Consider the following 17,167-nt stretch of genomic DNA (forward strand, 5'->3'; position numbering starts at 1 on the left):
GGAGAAGAAGGCGTGAGGGAGGCCTTCCTCTTTCAGGCTGTGAAGTCTGGGGCTGGGACTGGGGCTGGCGTGGAGGCCAGGCTGGGATGGGGGAGGAAGGGAGGCAGTGGGCTGGGTTAGGGGCCCCACAAAGGAGCTGGCCAGGAACAATGGGGAACAAAGGCTGGACATTCTTCCGCTGAGCCCCCAGAGCCTGGCCTTGGTCTTCCGGGAACAGCTCCAGGAAATGTCTGAGATTCCAGATTTGGAAGGAAGAGACCTGTAAACAGGAGCTGGGCTCTGAAAGGGGAGAGCAGCGTATCTCTAGGGAGGGGGTGGGGAGAAGCGGGGTGTGCGCTGACATTGCAGGCTCAGAAGCTACAGGTCTGCCTGCTATAAACACAATATTTCAGGACTGGGAAAATGATTTATTTTCTTGCCACATGCATGTGGGGTCTTAGTTTCCTAACCAGGGACCGGACCCTCATCCCTGCATTGGAAGGTGAATTCCCAACCACTGGACCACCGGGGAAGTCCCAGGGCTGGAAAAAGCTCTTGAAGGCCATTTACTTTAACCATCTTTCCAGGGCCTGAAAAATATCCCAGCCAAGGATGCTTGAATAGTTTCAGTGATGGGATGTGGATAAAAATAAATAAATCATAATATTAGCTAAGCTTTACTGATCACTTACGAAGCATTAGGCACTGTACTAGGTTGATTCTATGCTTCATCTCTTCTCTTATTCCATCTCTCAAGGTAGGAACTATTATTGCTGTTGTTGTTATTATTCCCTCTTTACAAATAAGGAAACTGACTTTCAAGGATGAAGTCACTTGCCCAAAGTCTCCCAGAAGTTTATCTGTCTGTCTCTGAGCTGACTAGGAGTGAACTGTAGGCATCTCCCAGACTGTCCCAGAGTCTCTTATCTTCCTTATCTTCTGGCTTACCACCCCACCTCTCCCTGGGAAATGGACATGAGACACTGCCCCCCCACCCAGTTATCTTCCTCGTTGCTTTTCTCTACCCTTAGCCTCAGAATGCCCGTGCCCTGAGATTTCACCGCTGGGTTTCTAATCCACTCTAGCAGTGGGGTAGGGGTGAGGGGTGTCATCTGGAAAAAAAGGAATTGGGATTGGGGTTGAATGGTTCACTAGAGGCTTGGAATTAAAGGATTGAAACTCCTGGAGTTACGGTCAGGGTGAGGATTACCTCTAAGAAATCCCAGACTAGGGTTTGAGTTTAGAGTCACAGGTTATGACTAAAGGGTCAAGGTCATAGAGCCTCTCTCCTCTGGTCTCCTCCCAGTTCTCCAAGGCCCTGAAGGCCGGGCAGGAAGCATCGGTTTCCTCCAAGCTGCTTCCCTCCTGGGGCAGAGTCTCGGTCACAAACAACCACCACCAGCCCGCCCCGCCCCTCCTTCCCCCGCCGCTCTGAGCTCAGAGCAGTAGGACCAAGTGCTGCGGACCAGGTCAGAGCCCCACAAGCAGGCATGGGCGCTGGAGGAGTGCGCCTCCTCGGGGTCCACTGGGCCCTGCCTCTTCTGCTCCTCACGGGTGAGTAGGACCGGTTCTCCCCGCTCCTAGCCCGCGCACCCCTGATCCGAGGCCTGGCCGAGGCGGAGGAAGCCCTTTCGCCTCTGTTTCCCTTTGGCAGTGGGGGTAGCAGAGACAATGGTGATGATGGTGGTGGTGCTGTTAAGTGTGAGAGAAACAGATCGAGGGCTCCATGGGCCCTCACTGCGTGCCACGCGTGCACACTGGCCCTCTCGCCTCCCTCCCAGCATGTTATCTAGGAGCTTGTTTGGAGGTATTAGCAGGAGAGCCCAGCTTATACTCTTGACCGAAGACCGGTCCTTCTCTACCGTGGACGGTCGTCCTCTTTGACTGATGGCATAGCTTTGGGCAGGACAGACATGGAGTGGTGAGGGAAGAAGGGGACACCTGCCTGGCCAGCCACATTAGCCAAATCAACCCTGGGGTGACAGCTGTCATAACCAGATCGCCCTCACGTCCCCAGTATGTTATTTGGGAACTCATTTTCAAGAGGAGGCAGATGAGACATGAGGGGTTTGGGGGGCCCTACTGGTAGTCAGACTGGGCCCCGCCTCCTTTTCTCTCCCCAGGAAGCATGGCCCAGGACTTCCCACCCCAGATCCTAGTCCATCCCGAGGACCAGCTGTTCCAGGGCCCCAACCCGGCCAAGATGAGCTGCCGGGCCTCAGGTCAGCCGCCTCCCACCATCCGCTGGCTGCTGGATGGGCACCCCCTGAGCATGGTACCCCCAGACGTTCACCACCTCCTCCCTGACGGAACCCTCCTGCTGCTGCGGCCCCCTCCCCGGGGACGTGCCCACGACGACCGCACCCGATCCACGGACCTGGGAGTCTACACCTGTGAGGCCAGCAACCGGCTGGGCACGGCAGTCAGCCGGGGCGCGCGGCTCTCCGTGGCTGGTGAGGCCTGGTGGGGAGACTTGGGAGGGGAGGGCTGGGTGCGGGGAGGTCCTAGATGGGAGACCTGGGAGGTGGGGCTGTGAAGAGTCAGCACAAGGCAGAGCCCAAAGTCAGGTGATACAGAGCAGGTTGGAAGTGCCAAGGTGGGACCTGGATGGAAGGGCCAACCCTCTGTCCTCCCCGCAGTCCTCCAGGAGGATTTCCAGGTCCAGCCTCAAGACACGGTGGCTGCAGTGGGCGAGCAGGTGCTTCTGCAGTGCGAGCCGCCCTGGGGCCACCCAGAGCCCACCGTCTCATGGTGGAAGGATGAGAAACCCCTGGCCCTGCAGCCAGGGCGGCACTCGGTGAGCCCCTTCCCAAACCTCATCCTGTCTGGGCCTCAACTGTGCACACCCAGGGGCCTGACCCGCTCCCCCCACCCCCAGCCCCATGTCTCCTGCAGTAGTTGAGGAAGGGGCGGCCGTGAGGCCTTAGGCCTTCCTCCCCACGTGGGAGACTTCACAAGACACCTGGTCCTGACAGGTGTCCCAAGGCTCCCTGCTGATGGCAAGAGCAGAGAAGAGTGACGCGGGGACCTACATGTGTATGGCCACCAACAGTGCAGGACGACGGAAGAGCCGGGTGGCCAGGGTGTCCATCCAGGGTAAGGGGAGGGCGGTCGGCTAAGGTCAGGGCCAAGGTGGGGGGCACCAGTTAGGGTGGTGTGCTCTGGTTTGGGCTGGGGTTAGGGGATGTAGGGGTTCGACCCGGGATATGGGTCATAGTGGTGGGGACCTCATTGAGGGGTGGTTCCTCCATCCAAGGGCTTCCCTCATAGCTCAGTCAGTAAAGAATCTCCCTGCAGTGCAGGAGACCCAGGTTTGATCCCTGGGTCGGGAAGATCCCCTGGAGAAGGGAAGGGCAACCCACTCCAGTGTTCTTGCCTGGAGAATCCCACGGACAGAGGAGCCCGGTGGGTTACAGTCCTTGGAGTCACAAGAGTCGGACGTGACTGAGCTGCTAAATCATCATCACCCTCCATCCGAGGATAGAAATTGGAGAGCTCACGACCAGGGCAGTCTGGGAGTTCTGGCTCCTCTGTGGCCTAGGGATGCTCCACTCTTTAATTTCTTCCCTCTGACCTATGGGCCCATCCCCAATGTGTGTGCCCCACAGAGCCCCGGGACTACAAGAAGCCCCTGAAGCTTCTGGCTGTGCACATTCAGCTGGAAAACGTGACCCTGCTGAACCCAGACCCCAGGAAGGGCACCAAGGCTGGGCCAGCTGTGTGGCTCAGCTGGAAGGTGAGGCCCGGGACCTGGGGTGGAACAGGCACAGCTCCGGAAAGGGCTGCTCACGAGAGCCCTGAGTCCTCCCCTCCCTCCGCCTTCCCCAGGTGAGCGGCCCCGCGGCACCTGCTCAGTCCTACACGGCCCTGTTCAGGACCCAGGCCGCCCCTGGGGGCCAGGGCGCCCCGTGGGCAGAGGCCCTGCTGGGTGGCTGGCAGAGCGCAGAACTTGGGGGCCTCCACTGGGGCCAAGACTACGAGTTCAAAGTGAGACCGTCCTCCGGCCGCGCTCAAGGCCCCGACAGCAACGTGCTGCTCCTGAGGCTGCCTGAACAAGGTCAGGAACAGATGCTTACAGAACCCAACGATATACCCCCAGCCCCTTTCTGTCCCTCTGTAGTCAGGAGGAAGAGGAATAGCGGCTTCCACCCCTGGGCCCCTTCTTGTCCTGGCTCTGAAAGCAGAGCTGAGAGAAGCTCTCGTTCTTGTCAGTGTGGCTCGGACCTTATGACCCCAGCCCTGCTCTTTTCTCTAGAAAGGGAGTCCCTAGGATTCCTTCAGCATTCCTTACAGCCTGTCTCCCTCCCCACCAGTGCCCAGTGCCCCTCCCCAGGAGGTGACCCTAAAACCTGGCAACGGCAGTGTCCTTGTGAGCTGGGTCCCACCACCTGCTGAAAACCACAATGGCATCATCCGTGGCTATCAGGTACCCCCCGCAAGCTGACGCACCGCTCCCCCGTAGTGCCAAGACGTCCCTCTTCCCTGGCTCTGGGCACCAAGAAACGGTACCCGCCCAGCGAAGCAGGGACTCTACTGTTTGCCAGACACTGCCATGCGCTTACCTACATGATCTCATTTCCTCTCACAGCCCATGCTGGGTTGTGATCCTCAGTTTACAGACATGGAAAGTGAGGCTAGGCTCACGAGTGCGGGAAACAGGACAGAGACCAAACCAGGCTGTGACTGACTCTGAGTTTCTGAGGCAGGGGTGCCAGAGTGTGATTCCTGGACCAGCAACATCACCATCGTCTGAGAACTTGTTAGGATACAGATCCTTCAGTCTATTGACAGGCTTTGTGGGTCAGAATGTCAGAGATGGGCCTGGCCATCCAGATTTTAACAAACCCTCCAAGTGATCCTAAAGCACATTGATGTGTGTGAACCACTGGTCTAACGCCTACTTTGGAAGATTGCTTTTGTCCCTCTTCTGTCAGTCTAGAGAGAAGTCTCACCCACTTTGTAGGGAAGAAGGAAATAGGAAGTGTGGGTATATGTGGGAGTGTCTCCAGGTAAACGCCAGGAGAGGGTGGCCACATACCCAGAATCTGATCTGCAGATGAAGGGGCTTAACTGCTGTGATGGTTTTGGAGGCGGGCAAGCTCACCTCTGTTTGTGTCTCAGGTCTGGAGCCTGGGCAACACCTCATTGCCCCCAGCCAACTGGACCGTGGTGGGTGAGCAGACCCAGCTGGAGATTGCCGCTCACATGTCAGGTTCCTACTGCGTGCAAGTGGCTGCCGTCACTGGCGCGGGCGCTGGGCAGCCCAGCAGCCCTGTCTGCCTCCTATTAGGTGAGGACAGTGCCCTCTGGCCCCACCCAGACCCCATTCAGGCCCTCTTTCCACCATTCTCTCTCCCTGCTCATGCTCCCAGCTCCTCCTTGTCTACCCACCTTCATTGCCTCGTCCTGAGCTCAAATTCCCTTACAGAGCAGGCCATGGAGCGAGCTGCCCAGCAACCCAATGCACACAGCCCATGGACCCTGGAGCAGCTGTGGGCAGCCTTGAAGCGGCCAGAGGTCATTGCCAGCGGGGGTGTCGTGCTGTGGCTGCTGCTGCTGGGCACGGCTGTGTGCATCCACCGCCGCCGCCGAGCTGGCGTGCACCTGGGCCCAGGTGAGAAGGTGATGGACTCGCAGGTGGACTGGCTGGCCTTCCCTGGGTCCAGCCAGGATGCAACAGGGCTTTGGGCCTCTAGCCAGGTGCTGGAGACTCTGGGCTGACCCTTCCTCCTTCCCTCTCTCAGGTCTGTACAGGTACACCAGTGAGGATGCCATCTTAAAACACAGGTGAGACAGGAAAGGGGCAGGGGTGAGGGAGGGGCAGAGGGGCTGAGGGACAGTGGAGTTGGGACAGAGAACTGGCTGGAGCATTTGTCTCTCCTGCATGCGTGCATTCTGTGTCGCATGAGTCGTATCTGACTCCTTGCGACCCCATGGACTGTAGCCCACCAGGCACCTCTGTCCGTGGGATTCTCCAGCCAAGAATACTGGAGTGGGTTGCCCTGCCCTCCTCCAGGGGATCTTCCCAGCCCAGGGATTGAACCCACGATTCTTACATCTCCTGCATTGGCAGGTGGGTTCTCTACCACTAGCGCCACCTGGGAAGCCCCGTCTCCCCTACTGCCAGGCAATTTGTCATCCTAACACCTGAATCTCCCCTGAACTTCAAGTGAGAATTAATTTCTCTTTCATTAATGTCACTATCACACCATCTGACAGGTAAGTAACTGGCCCCACCCAGACTTCAGTGACCACCCAAGGTTACATGGCCAGTACCTGCCTTCTGAACCCCTAATCTGGTGCTCTTGTTACTGAGCTCTCATTAATACTTACTGCACTCTCCTGCTGGATAGAGAATAATAGCATGGGAGGACCAGGCTGATTTCTAATTCTCTGTGTACATTCAGCATCTACCGAGCGGTACCTTTGAGTTCAGCAATCACCTACCCCCACTGAGGCATCTTTCTTTCCCAATAATCCACCCACAGTTCCAGCAGAGGGCACTCTGTCCCTATGTGATTGCTTCTTCCTCCTTGTTCTCAATAACCCAGCCCGCCTGCGGGTATCCATCCATCTGCTCCGAGTGCGTTCGGTGGCCAGAGCAAGTCTTCAGTTATGAGACAAGACACTAGGAAACAAAACATCCTTTTTTCTTCTATTGACTGAGTTTTTCACTAAACCATTTCATCTCTGCCCCCCTTCTCCTGCTCTTTATCTCATTAGATTTCTTCTGAGAGACTTCACATTCCAGATCTGCATCTTTCAACAGGAGTATATCAAGCACCTCTTTTGTGCCAGCTCTCAGGCTACCATTTTGCTGTCAGTTTCTCAGCCCAGAGCAAGGTTCCGTGCTGGCTGTTACTGTGTTCCTGTGTCACCCCGTGCTCCCTGGCCTTTCTCTTCCAGCCACTTCCTGGGCTTAGCCTGCGCCTTCCTGAACTTTCTCTCTCTCCCCTGGGACGTCATCCTTTTCCTCAAGGGAGATTCCATTCTGATCACCTTGTTCATTCATTTCTTGAGAAGAGTCACTGTCTGCCAGGAGAACACTCAGTCTAGCCGAGACAGGCACATGAGCATAAATGCAATCCAGAGCTGGGAGTACAAGGAGGGGGCTGGGTGGGGAACTACGGGAGGAAGATCTCACATTTCCCCTGACTGCACGTGTAAAATAGCGAGCTGGTGGCAAGCTGCTATAAAGCACAGGGAGCTCAATGCAGCGGTCTCTGGTGATCTAGATGGGGTGGGATGGAGGTCGGGGGGGAGGCAGGTCCAAGAGGGAGAGGATATTTGTAAGTATATGGCTGAGTCACTTCATTGTACAACAGTAACTAAAATAACATTGTGAAGCAATTATATTTAAAAAAAAAAAAAAAGTTAAAGCTGAAATAAAGGGGGAAGGCAAAGGGAATAGCAAGAAATAGCCTGCTATTTATAGGGAAAGACAAGCCTTTTGGTTGGGCTGGGGCCTCTGGTATAGGATGGGGGAGAGCAAAAGATAAAGCTGAGGAGCTGGAAGCTAGGCCAACGAGGGCCCTGTTAGCCACACTAGGCAGCTGGGCTCCATCTTGGTACATGGGGAGCCACTGAGGGTTTTAGGCAGAGAAGTGCTTTGGTCTGATCCTCACCGGCATGGCACCCCATTCAAAGGGAATCAGGCTAGAGACAGAGAAGCCAATATCCAGGCAGCAAACTCCTGCGCTGCTGGCTGAGTGATCTCTCACTTCTTCCTCTCAGCTTACAGCATCAGCCTTGTAAGGAAGTCTTACAGTTAGAGGAACCAGGGCTTAGAGAGGCTAATAGACTGAGCTGACCCAGGGTTGCACAGCCAGGCAGCACCAGATCTGGCTCCCAATGTGTATTCTTTCTGTCTCAGCACACAGCCATCTGTCTGTGATACCTCCCAGCTCTGGGGCAACTTGGCCATCCTTTGATCTCAGGATAAGAAAGGGGCACTGCGTTTGGGATAGAAGATCAGAGATCTTAAGGAGTCTGTGGGGGGCTGAAAAGCAGTGAGAATAAAGCTGGTACCACCATCTACTCTACCCCTTCTGCTACCTCCTGAGCTCGAGGTCTTGACCAATCACGTTTTCCCTCCACCTGCGTCTCTGCCCCGCACCCCTCATTGTCCAGGATGGATCACAGCGACTCCCCCTGGCTGGCAGACACATGGCGCTCCACCTCTGGCTCTCGAGACCTCAGCAGCAGCAGCAGCCTCAGCAGTCGGCTGGGAGTGGACCCCCGGGACCCGCTAGAAGGTCGCCGCTCTTGTGAGCATGCCCCCCTCACCCAGGGGTGCGGGTAGGGGGCCTAGCAGTTGAGCGGGGGTGCTGGACAAAAGGGGGCGTGGGTGAGCTGCATTCACCATAATCGCTCCTGTCATTTTTTCCCGCAGTGATCTCCTGGGATCCCCGAAGCCCTGGGGTGCCCCTGCTTCCTGACACCAGCACTTTCTATGGCTCCCTCATTGCTGAGGGGCCTTCCAGCCCCCCAGCCCGGCCAAGCCCCCAGGCCCCAGCGGCCAGGCGGCTCACACCCCAGCTGGCCCAGCTCTCCAGCCCCTGGCCCAGTTCGGACAGCCTCTGTGGCCGCCGGGGTCTCTCTTCCCCACGCTTGTCTCTGGCCCCCGCAGAGGCCTGGAAGGCCAGAAAGAAGCAGGGTAAGGCTTCGAGGATGCACGCAGCCTGAATCGGGATATGGGGGACAGGAGTCTCGGGGCCAGGTGTGGGCTGCCCTCCACCCACAGTCTGTTCTGATGGACACCTATTACCGTGCACCCAGCCAGGAGTGTGGAGGAGGAAATGGCAACCCACTCCAGTATTCTTGCCTGGAGAATCCTATGGACAGAGGAGGCTGGCTGGCTACAGCCCGTGGGGTCGCAAGAGTCAGACGTGACTTGGCGACTAAACCACCACCACCACCACCGGCAGCCAGGAGTGTGCTGGCCTCAGTTTTTCTTTCTTTCGCTCTTTGGGTCTTCGTTGAGCCACGCAGGATCTTCTTTCATTCATGCGGCATCTTTGCTTCTGTGCATGAACTCTCTCTCTTGTTGTGGGGTAGGAGCTTCAGTAGTTGCAGCCAGCAGGCTTGGTTGCTCCGAGGCATGTGGGATCCTACCTCCCCGACCAGGGATCGAACCCATGGCCCCTGCATTGCAGACAGATTCTTAACCACTGGACCACCGGGGAAGCCCCAGGCCTCGGATTTTCTTTACATGGGGCTCTTCTTTGGGTTTTTCACACCAGCAGTGAGCCCTGTTTCTGCAGTCAGCTCAATTCAGCAAACACTGAATAAGCACCACTAGGGGTGGGAGAGGGGAGCACAGTGATACTAAACACAATCCTTGCTCTCTACTAGCTCCAAGTCTAACGAAAGTCCATGACCAGCACGTGGGTAATTCTAGAACCTGGAGGAGAGTGACCAGTGCTAGCACAAAACCTCAGGCTCGCATAACCTCTGTACCGTGTTTTGTGTACATATGCGCTATGCACAATGTATGGGTCCTGCCCAGGTACCAACTCCCAGCTTGCTTCCCAGAGAATGAGCATTTCCTTTCTGTCAATTTCTCTCCTGACTTTCGACTACCTGTTTTGACTCTCCGGAGAGAAATACGTATACTCTCTATTTCTTTAGCAACTACTCTATGTTAGGTGCTTTACTCATATTTGTTACATCGTTGAATCCTCACAATATATTGGCAAGGTGTTATTTCTCTAATTTTACAGATAAGGAAAGAGGATCAGAATGGGGTAGCTTGTTTAAAACCCTACGTCCATGAGCTGCAGATCTCAAATTGACTTCACGCTCCGCCATCTCCATGAGCCTCCTCTACTGATTAGTTAAGATTTATAAACATTCAGCAGCCGGTTTTGTTAAGTGGATATAATCCAACTTTTATCAAGATAAAAATGGATTTAGAGTAATTAAGGGCTTGGCCAATATCGAGAATTTTATGACTCTAAATATTAGCGAAGCTGGCATCCTTTCCAGCTTTGCCTCAGAGCTATTGCATTAGAAATCCTCTGTGATCATGAAATACCAGCTAAAAAGAAGTGGCATAAATCTCATTTAAAAAGTAGCTTTTTCATGGATAACCACACTGATTTGAATATAATGTATGTCCCACTTGAAAACATTAATGCTACCCCGAAAAGAGGAGCAATTTTCTACGGTCAGTTGTTAAGAAACGTTCCTGTTCTGAGACGAAGTTTTCTAATCTCACTTAGAGATTTAGGTCCTCATCACACCCCTTTTCTCCCTCATCTGGCTCCACGCCATCACTGCTCCAGGATGGGGTGAGCATAGTAATTCCTCCGGGCTGGTGGGCAACAGCAAGAGCTGCAAGATCTCATCCACAGGGACTTTCCTTGTGGTCCAACAGTTAAGACTCCACACTTTCACTGCAGTGGTCACAGGTTCAACCCCTGGTTAGGAAGCTAAGATCTCACGGCCACGCAGTACAGCCTGATAGTGAAAAAAGAAAAAATCTCATCCAGAGGCATGGAGCTCCTCTATGGCTATCATCTAGTCCAAAAGTCTGCTGATTCTTTGTCTTCAAACTCTGGCAGTCTCTCTCAGTGCCCCGCCCCCCCCCCCGCCGCCTTGAGCTGCTTATTTCTTTTTCTTATTATCTGAGCCTAGTTGGGTTTTTTTTACCTCTGTACTAATACTCTGACAACAGCTGTCTCATCCATTATGTCAGATTCTTAGTTCACTTTGCCAGTACATATATTAAATATCCTCATTAAATAATTCACTCAAATATCTATCGCAATTCAGGTGTACCCAACAAGATTCCACCTCACTCTGATAACATTAGTGTATAGTTTGATTCCCTCCAGTACTCTTGCCTGGAAAACCCCATGGACGGAGGAGCCTGGTAGGCTGCAGTCCATGGGGTCGCTACGAGTCAGACACGACTGAGCGACTTCACTTCACAGTTTAATTCAAATAATATTGACACTAAATTCAAGTAATTCCAAGCAAGGTGGAAAGCAGTTTTCTTTTTTTGGTTACCAAAAATCCTTTAGAAGAAATAAAGTGAGCTGGGATAAATACAGTCTTTTCCCTTCCCCTTCCACATAAATCAACACCAATAGCATGTGCCCCAACTTCTGAGCTTAGGCAAGAAGCCAGGCCCAAGACAAGACAAAGCTGGTGAGAGTGGGGGTTGGAGTACTCAAAGCTGGCCTCCAGGACTTCTTGGGTCATACGACAATTAAAGGAAATGAGTAAAAGCTAAACCAGCCAAAGTACAAAAGGAAACTCTAGTGGAGGAAGTCTAGCCATTGTGTGGGTTTTCATCCAGTGGCTTAGAAGGTCCAGCCACTGTACATGGGTTTCTAGGACCCAGATGTATCCTTGATGAATGCCTTGTCCTCACTCTGAACCTGCCCATCGTGGCCCCCACATCTTTTATATTAGGTTGACAAGACAGCTCTATGTCGAGAGTCCTGCCTGGTCTCTGCTCCCCTTTCCTAACTGGGCTTTGGGCTTTTGATCGTGTGGCCTTAACCTGAAGGTTATTTCTTTTCTCCTTTGATTGATGTTCTCTTATTCCAGGTCTTGGGGAAATCCCTTCTCTTTATTACTCTGTTTCTCTTCTGGCTTAAACTTAGATCCATTTTGGTTTTGGCCTGACCAAGTCATTGCACACACCCGGGGCTTCTGTACTGTCACGATTTACTCAGAGCCCTGTCTCCTAAGTGGCCACATGGGCCTGATGATAGCTGCCATCTCATACATGATTCTTCTCACTTTGTGTTTACAGCTGCATCTCTAATGTCATCCATCCATTCACTCATTCACTCAATACATCTTGACTATCCACAGGCAAGGCGTTGCCCACCTGGGTGAGACCAACCCTTCTTCCTACTCTAAAGTTCCTCTTCCCATCAGCTGACTCTCTCTCATCATACCTGGCTGGTCTGGGGCTCCCATCTCTTGTCTTCCTCATTATTTTTAAAATATTTTTTAAAAATTATTTATTTATTTGGCACTGGGTCCTAGCTGCAACACGTGGGATCTTTTATTATAGTTGAAGCCAGCTCTTAGTTGCAGCATGTGGGATCTAGTTCCCTGACCAGGGATCAAACACAGGCCCCTTGCATAGGGAGTGCAGAGTCTTAGCCTCTGGACCACCAGGGAAATCCCAAGAGGTTGTTTTTAAAATTATCTGTTAGATGCCAGCAACTTTCCAAACTGTTTTCAATTATTGGTAAAACCATGCTTTAAAGTGGCTGCTTACAAATGAAACAGGCTCTGGAAGGTTGATGCGTTTATCTGAGGTCACACAGTTAATACACAGTGGAGCTGGACTGTGAATCAGGTGATTTAACTCCAAGTCTAGTGCTCCTTCACTGTTATATCCCAGCTGCCTGGATGGAGGGAGATTCTTCTCTCTTCTTTCTGGATTCAGAGAAAAGCTTAAGTGAACAATCAGGCTGAAGACAGAGCCTGTGGCTGGACTCTGAAAGGCCCACCTGGATTGGCCGCCAGCCCCACAAACAAAACTCTTCGTTTTGCAGAGTTGCACCAGGCCAACAGCTCCCCACTGCTCCGGGCCAGCCACCCTGCGGAGCTCTGGGCCTGCGAGTCGAGCAACAGAGGCTCCAAGAACTTTCCCCAAAGCCCAGGTGAGTGGAGGGCCCTGGGAGGCCAATGAGGGAGTGAGGCGTGGTCTGGGGCCCGCCAGCCCCTCCATCTGGCTTCTCCTGTCCCTGAGGAGGCTGGCCCGGTGGGGCGGGCGGACAGGACGCTGCGTGGACAAGCTGCGGCCTGGGGGCTGTCAGGGTTCTGCGATCTCACGCCCAGGCTCTTGTTCCCCAGGAGCTGTGCCCCGTGCTCTGGTGGCCTGGCGGGCGCTGGGACCACAGCTCCTCAGCTCCTCCAGTGAACTGATGACTCGCCCTTTGCCCCCGGTACCACTCGCTCCCCGTGGACCCCCCACTCAGAGTCAGCAGACCCAGTAAGAGGGCCTGGGGTCAGGAAGCAGGCCGGGGCACTGGGGATGTGGGAGATGCTTGCTGGGCGGGGCTGGGGGAGGGGCGGCAGGGACCGGAAGAACTGCGCTAACCATCCTGCGGTCTTACCCCAAACAGGCACTCGGTGGAGCCCCCAGCCCTCACCTCCCCTCCACCGCCAGCAGCCCCCGTCCCAGCCCTCCTTCCCTCCGGTACCCTCCGCCCCTCCAGCCCCCAGGCCTCCTCCCTCTCTGGTCCCAGCCCAGCGTCCAGCCGCCTGTCCAGCTCGTCGCTGTCGTCCCTGGGGGAGGATCAGGACAGCGTGCTGACCCCTGAGGAGGTGGCCCTGTGCCTGGAGCTCAGTGAGGGTGAGGAGACCCCCAGGTGAGTGGCCGGAGGGGAGCCAGAGGATACAGATAAGCGGGAGACAGAGGCGTGCTCACCTCTCCCGCCTCCACCTTCCTCACCGGACTGTTTCTGCCCCTCCGTGCCCTGCCCCCGCCCAACAGCATGCCATCTCCCCTGTGACCTCTTCCTAGGAACAGTGTCTCTCCGATGCCAAGGGCGCCCTCCCCTCCCATCACCTATGGCTACATCAGCGTCCCCACGGCCTCGGATCTAGCGGACATGGGCAGGCCTGGAGGAGGAGTGGGGTCCGAGGTGAGGGGCTTGCTGTGCCCTCCTCGGCCCTGCCTCACACCCACCCCCAGCGAGGGCTCCTTGGCCAACGGCTGGGGCTCAGCCTCAGAGGACAACGGCCCCAGCGCCAGAGCCAGCCTGGTCAGCTCCTCTGACGGCTCCTTCCTCGCTGACGCCCACTTCGCCCGGGCCCTGGCTGTGGCAGCAGACAGCTTCGGCTTTGGTCTGGAGCCCAGGGAGGCCGACTGCGTCTTCACGGGTACGTGAGATCACTGTTTCACTCCCACCCCCTGGGAGGGGACACAGCTTCTCCCCAACCAAGAGTCAAGCATCCTCACCATCGTCACTGTGTCCCAGCACCCATGCCAAGCGCCTTACATACGTTCAGCATTAGCAGCAGCTCTCTGAGGAATATTCTTTATCATTCCTTTCCAAATGAGGGAGCTGTAAGTCCCATAGGTTTATTAACTTGCCCAAGATCACCCAGAACAAGGATAAACTGTGCAAGTTAAAAGCCCAGAGGCAGGGACTAAGTGGCTAAGACTCCATAATCCCTATGCAGGGGGCCCAAGTTCAAAACCTGGTCGGGGAACTAGATTCCGTATCCCAACACTAAGATCTGGCACAGCCAAATAAATAAATATATCAAAAAAAAAGGGGGGGGGGCCAGAGGCAGCCAATTATATGGTCCATTCTGCTACCTCCAGGACCTTCCTCTTACCAAATGTGGGCTGCAGGAAAGGTTGCCCTCCCCAGCCCAGTGACAGATTCATCCACTGTGGGAAGTTCTGTTCTGTCTCTTACATCCCCCCGAGCTGTCAAAGCCTTCTTCCTCTCCCATCTATGGCCAGATGAGGCAAGACTGGGCTTCCTGTTTCGTGTGTCTAGCAGGTTGGGACCATCATTCCCGAGTCAACGGCAGGTAGTGAGGGCTCCTTCAGCCCCTTCGGTGTTCCCTTCCTTGGACATATATCCCCAAGACCTAGTTTTCAAACCTTAACTCTACATTCTTCCCCCTAAAAAAGCAGTCAGGATTGTGGCGAACAGGAGAGCAGGAATTACCTAAGACAGAAAGCCAAGGCCGAGCTGGGAGGAGGGAGTTCAAGCTGTTCTCTCGAAGAAATCAATGAACATCTTCCTCTCCCTGGGGTGAAGGACCCTGGGGATGTGGCCACTGGGTTGATGGACCGAGTGGGACTGGGTTATGTCTACGGTCGGGTGTATGCCTTAAGCAGCCCCACGCCTTCTGCCCTAAACTGGTCCCCAAGGGTGAAGGCCAACCCTCCACAGACATCTCTATCCTCCCTAACAGATGCTTCGTCACCTCCCTCGCCCCGGGACGACCTCTCCCTGACTTCTACCCTTTCCCTGACCCCGTGGGAGTGGAGGTCAGACTGGTTGGAGGACATTGAGAAAAATCCCACCCAGTGGCTGGGAAGGGGGCTGCCTCCCTGGCCACCTGAATCTCGGCTCTCTTCCCAGAAAAGTCAGCTCAAGCTCAGCTCTCCTGTGCCCAAAGCTGGCGGTAAGTGTCTGGTTGGCTGATGCAGCGATCCATCTTGACCAGAGGGGTTTTGTTGCGGTTGGGGGCAGCCAAGAGGGGTCCAGAAAGAGCGATAAGGAACAGGGGGGATAACTCCACCCTCCTTCAACTTCTTCTAGACTCCTCCTGAACTGACCGCCTGACTGCCAAGATGAGAACCAGCCCTTCCTCACCCATCAGCCACTGGCCGGGGCTGTGGACTGCGGGTCTTGGCTTCGCTGCAGCTGGGGGGGTCCACCTTGTCTGACCTCTGGCATTCTCCCTCCCAGATGGTGGGAACAAATGAAAGCAAAACAAAATAAGAACAGAGCGGACCTGCAGCCTCCAGGAGCAAAATGTCAGCTCCACCTGGCTTGCAGCCCTTGCCTTTCCCTCTGCTCCATCCATGCCCACAGTCAGGTCATTTTGGCCTGAGAGGCAGCCCTAAATCCTGTGTGTTCCCTGCCCCACCCCTGCCTGGGTCACAGGAAGTGGGAGACCCGGACGTCTTCCTGGAGGACAGCGCTGGCTCGGGGGAAGGGACTGCGGAGGAGGGAGCGTCTCGGGGCCTCCTCTCAGCCTTCTCCAGTCCATTCCTGGCCCACCCCAACCACAGTGTGAAGGGACACAAAGAGGGGCTCCACTGAGGCATGAGGCCCGACCTCGGCACCAGGGCAAAGGGTTCAAGATGGATTGAGGGAGGAAGCCGAAGTGGGACAAACGTGGGACGAACGCACCGTCCCAATCCTGCTGTCACTATGAGTTGTCACTGAGGGATTTGATACCATAAAGCTGTAATGACTTGAGTTCCGTGAGATCACTCCGTGGAGCACCATATCATGCAGAGGGCACCTGGGTTAGGACAGCATCAGGCACTCATTGATCCTCCAGTGTTACTCTTTCTGTTCTGTCATCAAGGGGAGAATTACCTGCATCTTTCAGATGTTAAGCAGAATCCAGAAAAGGCCGGGATGGGGGTGTTTCCGGGTTCTGCAGGTCTTAGCAACTTGTCCCATGAAGATGATTTCTGCTCTTACCAATCCCAGCCCCCAAGACCAGTCCCAGATAGTTTCTTAAAATGAAGTAGCTCCATTTCACGAAAGGTAGGAACCACCTGTAATGGTTGGCTGGTGGGCACCCTTCAGACAAAGAACAGGACAGAGAAATGGAGGAGGAGCAGGACCTGCAGAGCCTGAGCCACAGAAAACCACCGGAGGCCAGGCAGGGCTTTATCCGCCTCACTTGGCAGGGAAGGTTGGGGGCAGGATCCACACACTGCGAGGATACTACTCAGCATGACCAGGGTCGTGATCTCAGGATGAGGACTCAGCGCCCCGCCGGATACACATCCGTTCCCCTCTGCCTGCTTTTCCTTTTTAGGATTTTGTTTTAGTTTCCTGGTCAAACCCCTCTTGTAAACATGCCAACTTCATATGCCAGAGCAAATGAGAAAACGAGATTTGTATGCACTTTGGTCAAAGTGGCAGAGGAGGTCAGAGCCTGGGGTTGGGGGTCAGCCATCATTCCCTGAGAGCCCCAGGCAGTCACTGAGCAATACCCAGGTCTATGCAGTGAGTGGTGCGGGCCTTGGGATCAGGAGTGATGGCGACTATGGTATTTGTGGCCAAAATTTTCTTTCTTTTTTTTTTTTTAAGATCTACTTCCCCAAGCAGGGGTCGAACCCCAGCCCCCTGCATTGGGAGAGTGGAGTCTTCGCCACTGGAACACCAGGGAAGTCCTGTGGCCAAATTTTTTTTAAAAACTTCTCTTCCAGCCTAACCAATTATTATGTAATAGGCTCTTATGAGCCTAATCTGGCTAATCAGGCTTTCCAGGTGGCACTAGTGGTAAAGAACCCCCCTGCCAATGCAGGGGACATAAGAGACGTGGGTTTGATGGCTGGGGTGGGAAGATCCCCTGGAGGAGGGCATGGCAACCCACTGCAGTATTCTTGCCTGGAGAATCCCACGGACAGAGGAGCCTGGTGGCCTACAGTTAACAGAGTTGCGAAGAGTCAGACACAACTGAAGCAATTTAGCACGCTAATCTGGCTGAGAGGTGGCTGTCT

General features: G+C 54.6%; 1 protein-coding gene across 3 annotated transcripts; it reads left to right on the plus strand.

The window, feature by feature from the left end:
* Positions 1–1,386: 1,386 nt before the first annotated feature.
* On the plus strand, positions 1,387–15,905 carry ROBO4 (roundabout guidance receptor 4). Of its 3 annotated transcripts, none has more exons than XM_061167390.1 (18): positions 1,387–1,533; positions 2,103–2,432; positions 2,619–2,776; positions 2,955–3,075; positions 3,588–3,715; positions 3,808–4,036; positions 4,293–4,405; positions 5,101–5,269; positions 5,408–5,593; positions 5,724–5,766; positions 8,110–8,246; positions 8,372–8,635; positions 12,504–12,611; positions 12,805–12,943; positions 13,077–13,322; positions 13,478–13,836; positions 14,890–15,102; positions 15,240–15,905. In XM_061167390.1, exons 1-18 carry the CDS (start codon positions 1,470–1,472, stop codon positions 15,248–15,250), a joined length of 3,018 nt encoding a protein of 1,005 aa, XP_061023373.1. In that variant the 5' UTR covers positions 1,387–1,469; the 3' UTR covers positions 15,251–15,905. The 3 variants fall into 3 exon arrangements, with proteins under 3 accessions (XP_061023373.1, XP_061023382.1, XP_061023391.1); XM_061167399.1 differs by having other exon boundaries at positions 13,484–13,836; XM_061167408.1 differs by having other exon boundaries at positions 8,110–8,234.
* Positions 15,906–17,167: the final 1,262 nt, after the last annotated feature.

The sequence above is a fragment of the Dama dama genome, chromosome 2 (assembly GCF_033118175.1).
Source record: "Dama dama isolate Ldn47 chromosome 2, ASM3311817v1, whole genome shotgun sequence".
Classification (NCBI taxonomy): Eukaryota; Metazoa; Chordata; class Mammalia; order Artiodactyla; family Cervidae; genus Dama; species Dama dama.

Coding starts and splice junctions, on each gene's coding strand:
- ROBO4 (XM_061167390.1), top strand. CDS start 1,470: ATGGGCGCTGGAGGAGTGCGCCTCCTCGGGGTCCACTGGGCCCTGCCT. Junction 3,076..3,587: donor GGCCAGGGTGTCCATCCAGG/GTAAGGGGAGGG, acceptor TGTGCCCCACAG/AGCCCCGGGACTACAAGAAG. Junction 5,594..5,723: donor TGGCGTGCACCTGGGCCCAG/GTGAGAAGGTGA, acceptor TCCCTCTCTCAG/GTCTGTACAGGTACACCAGT.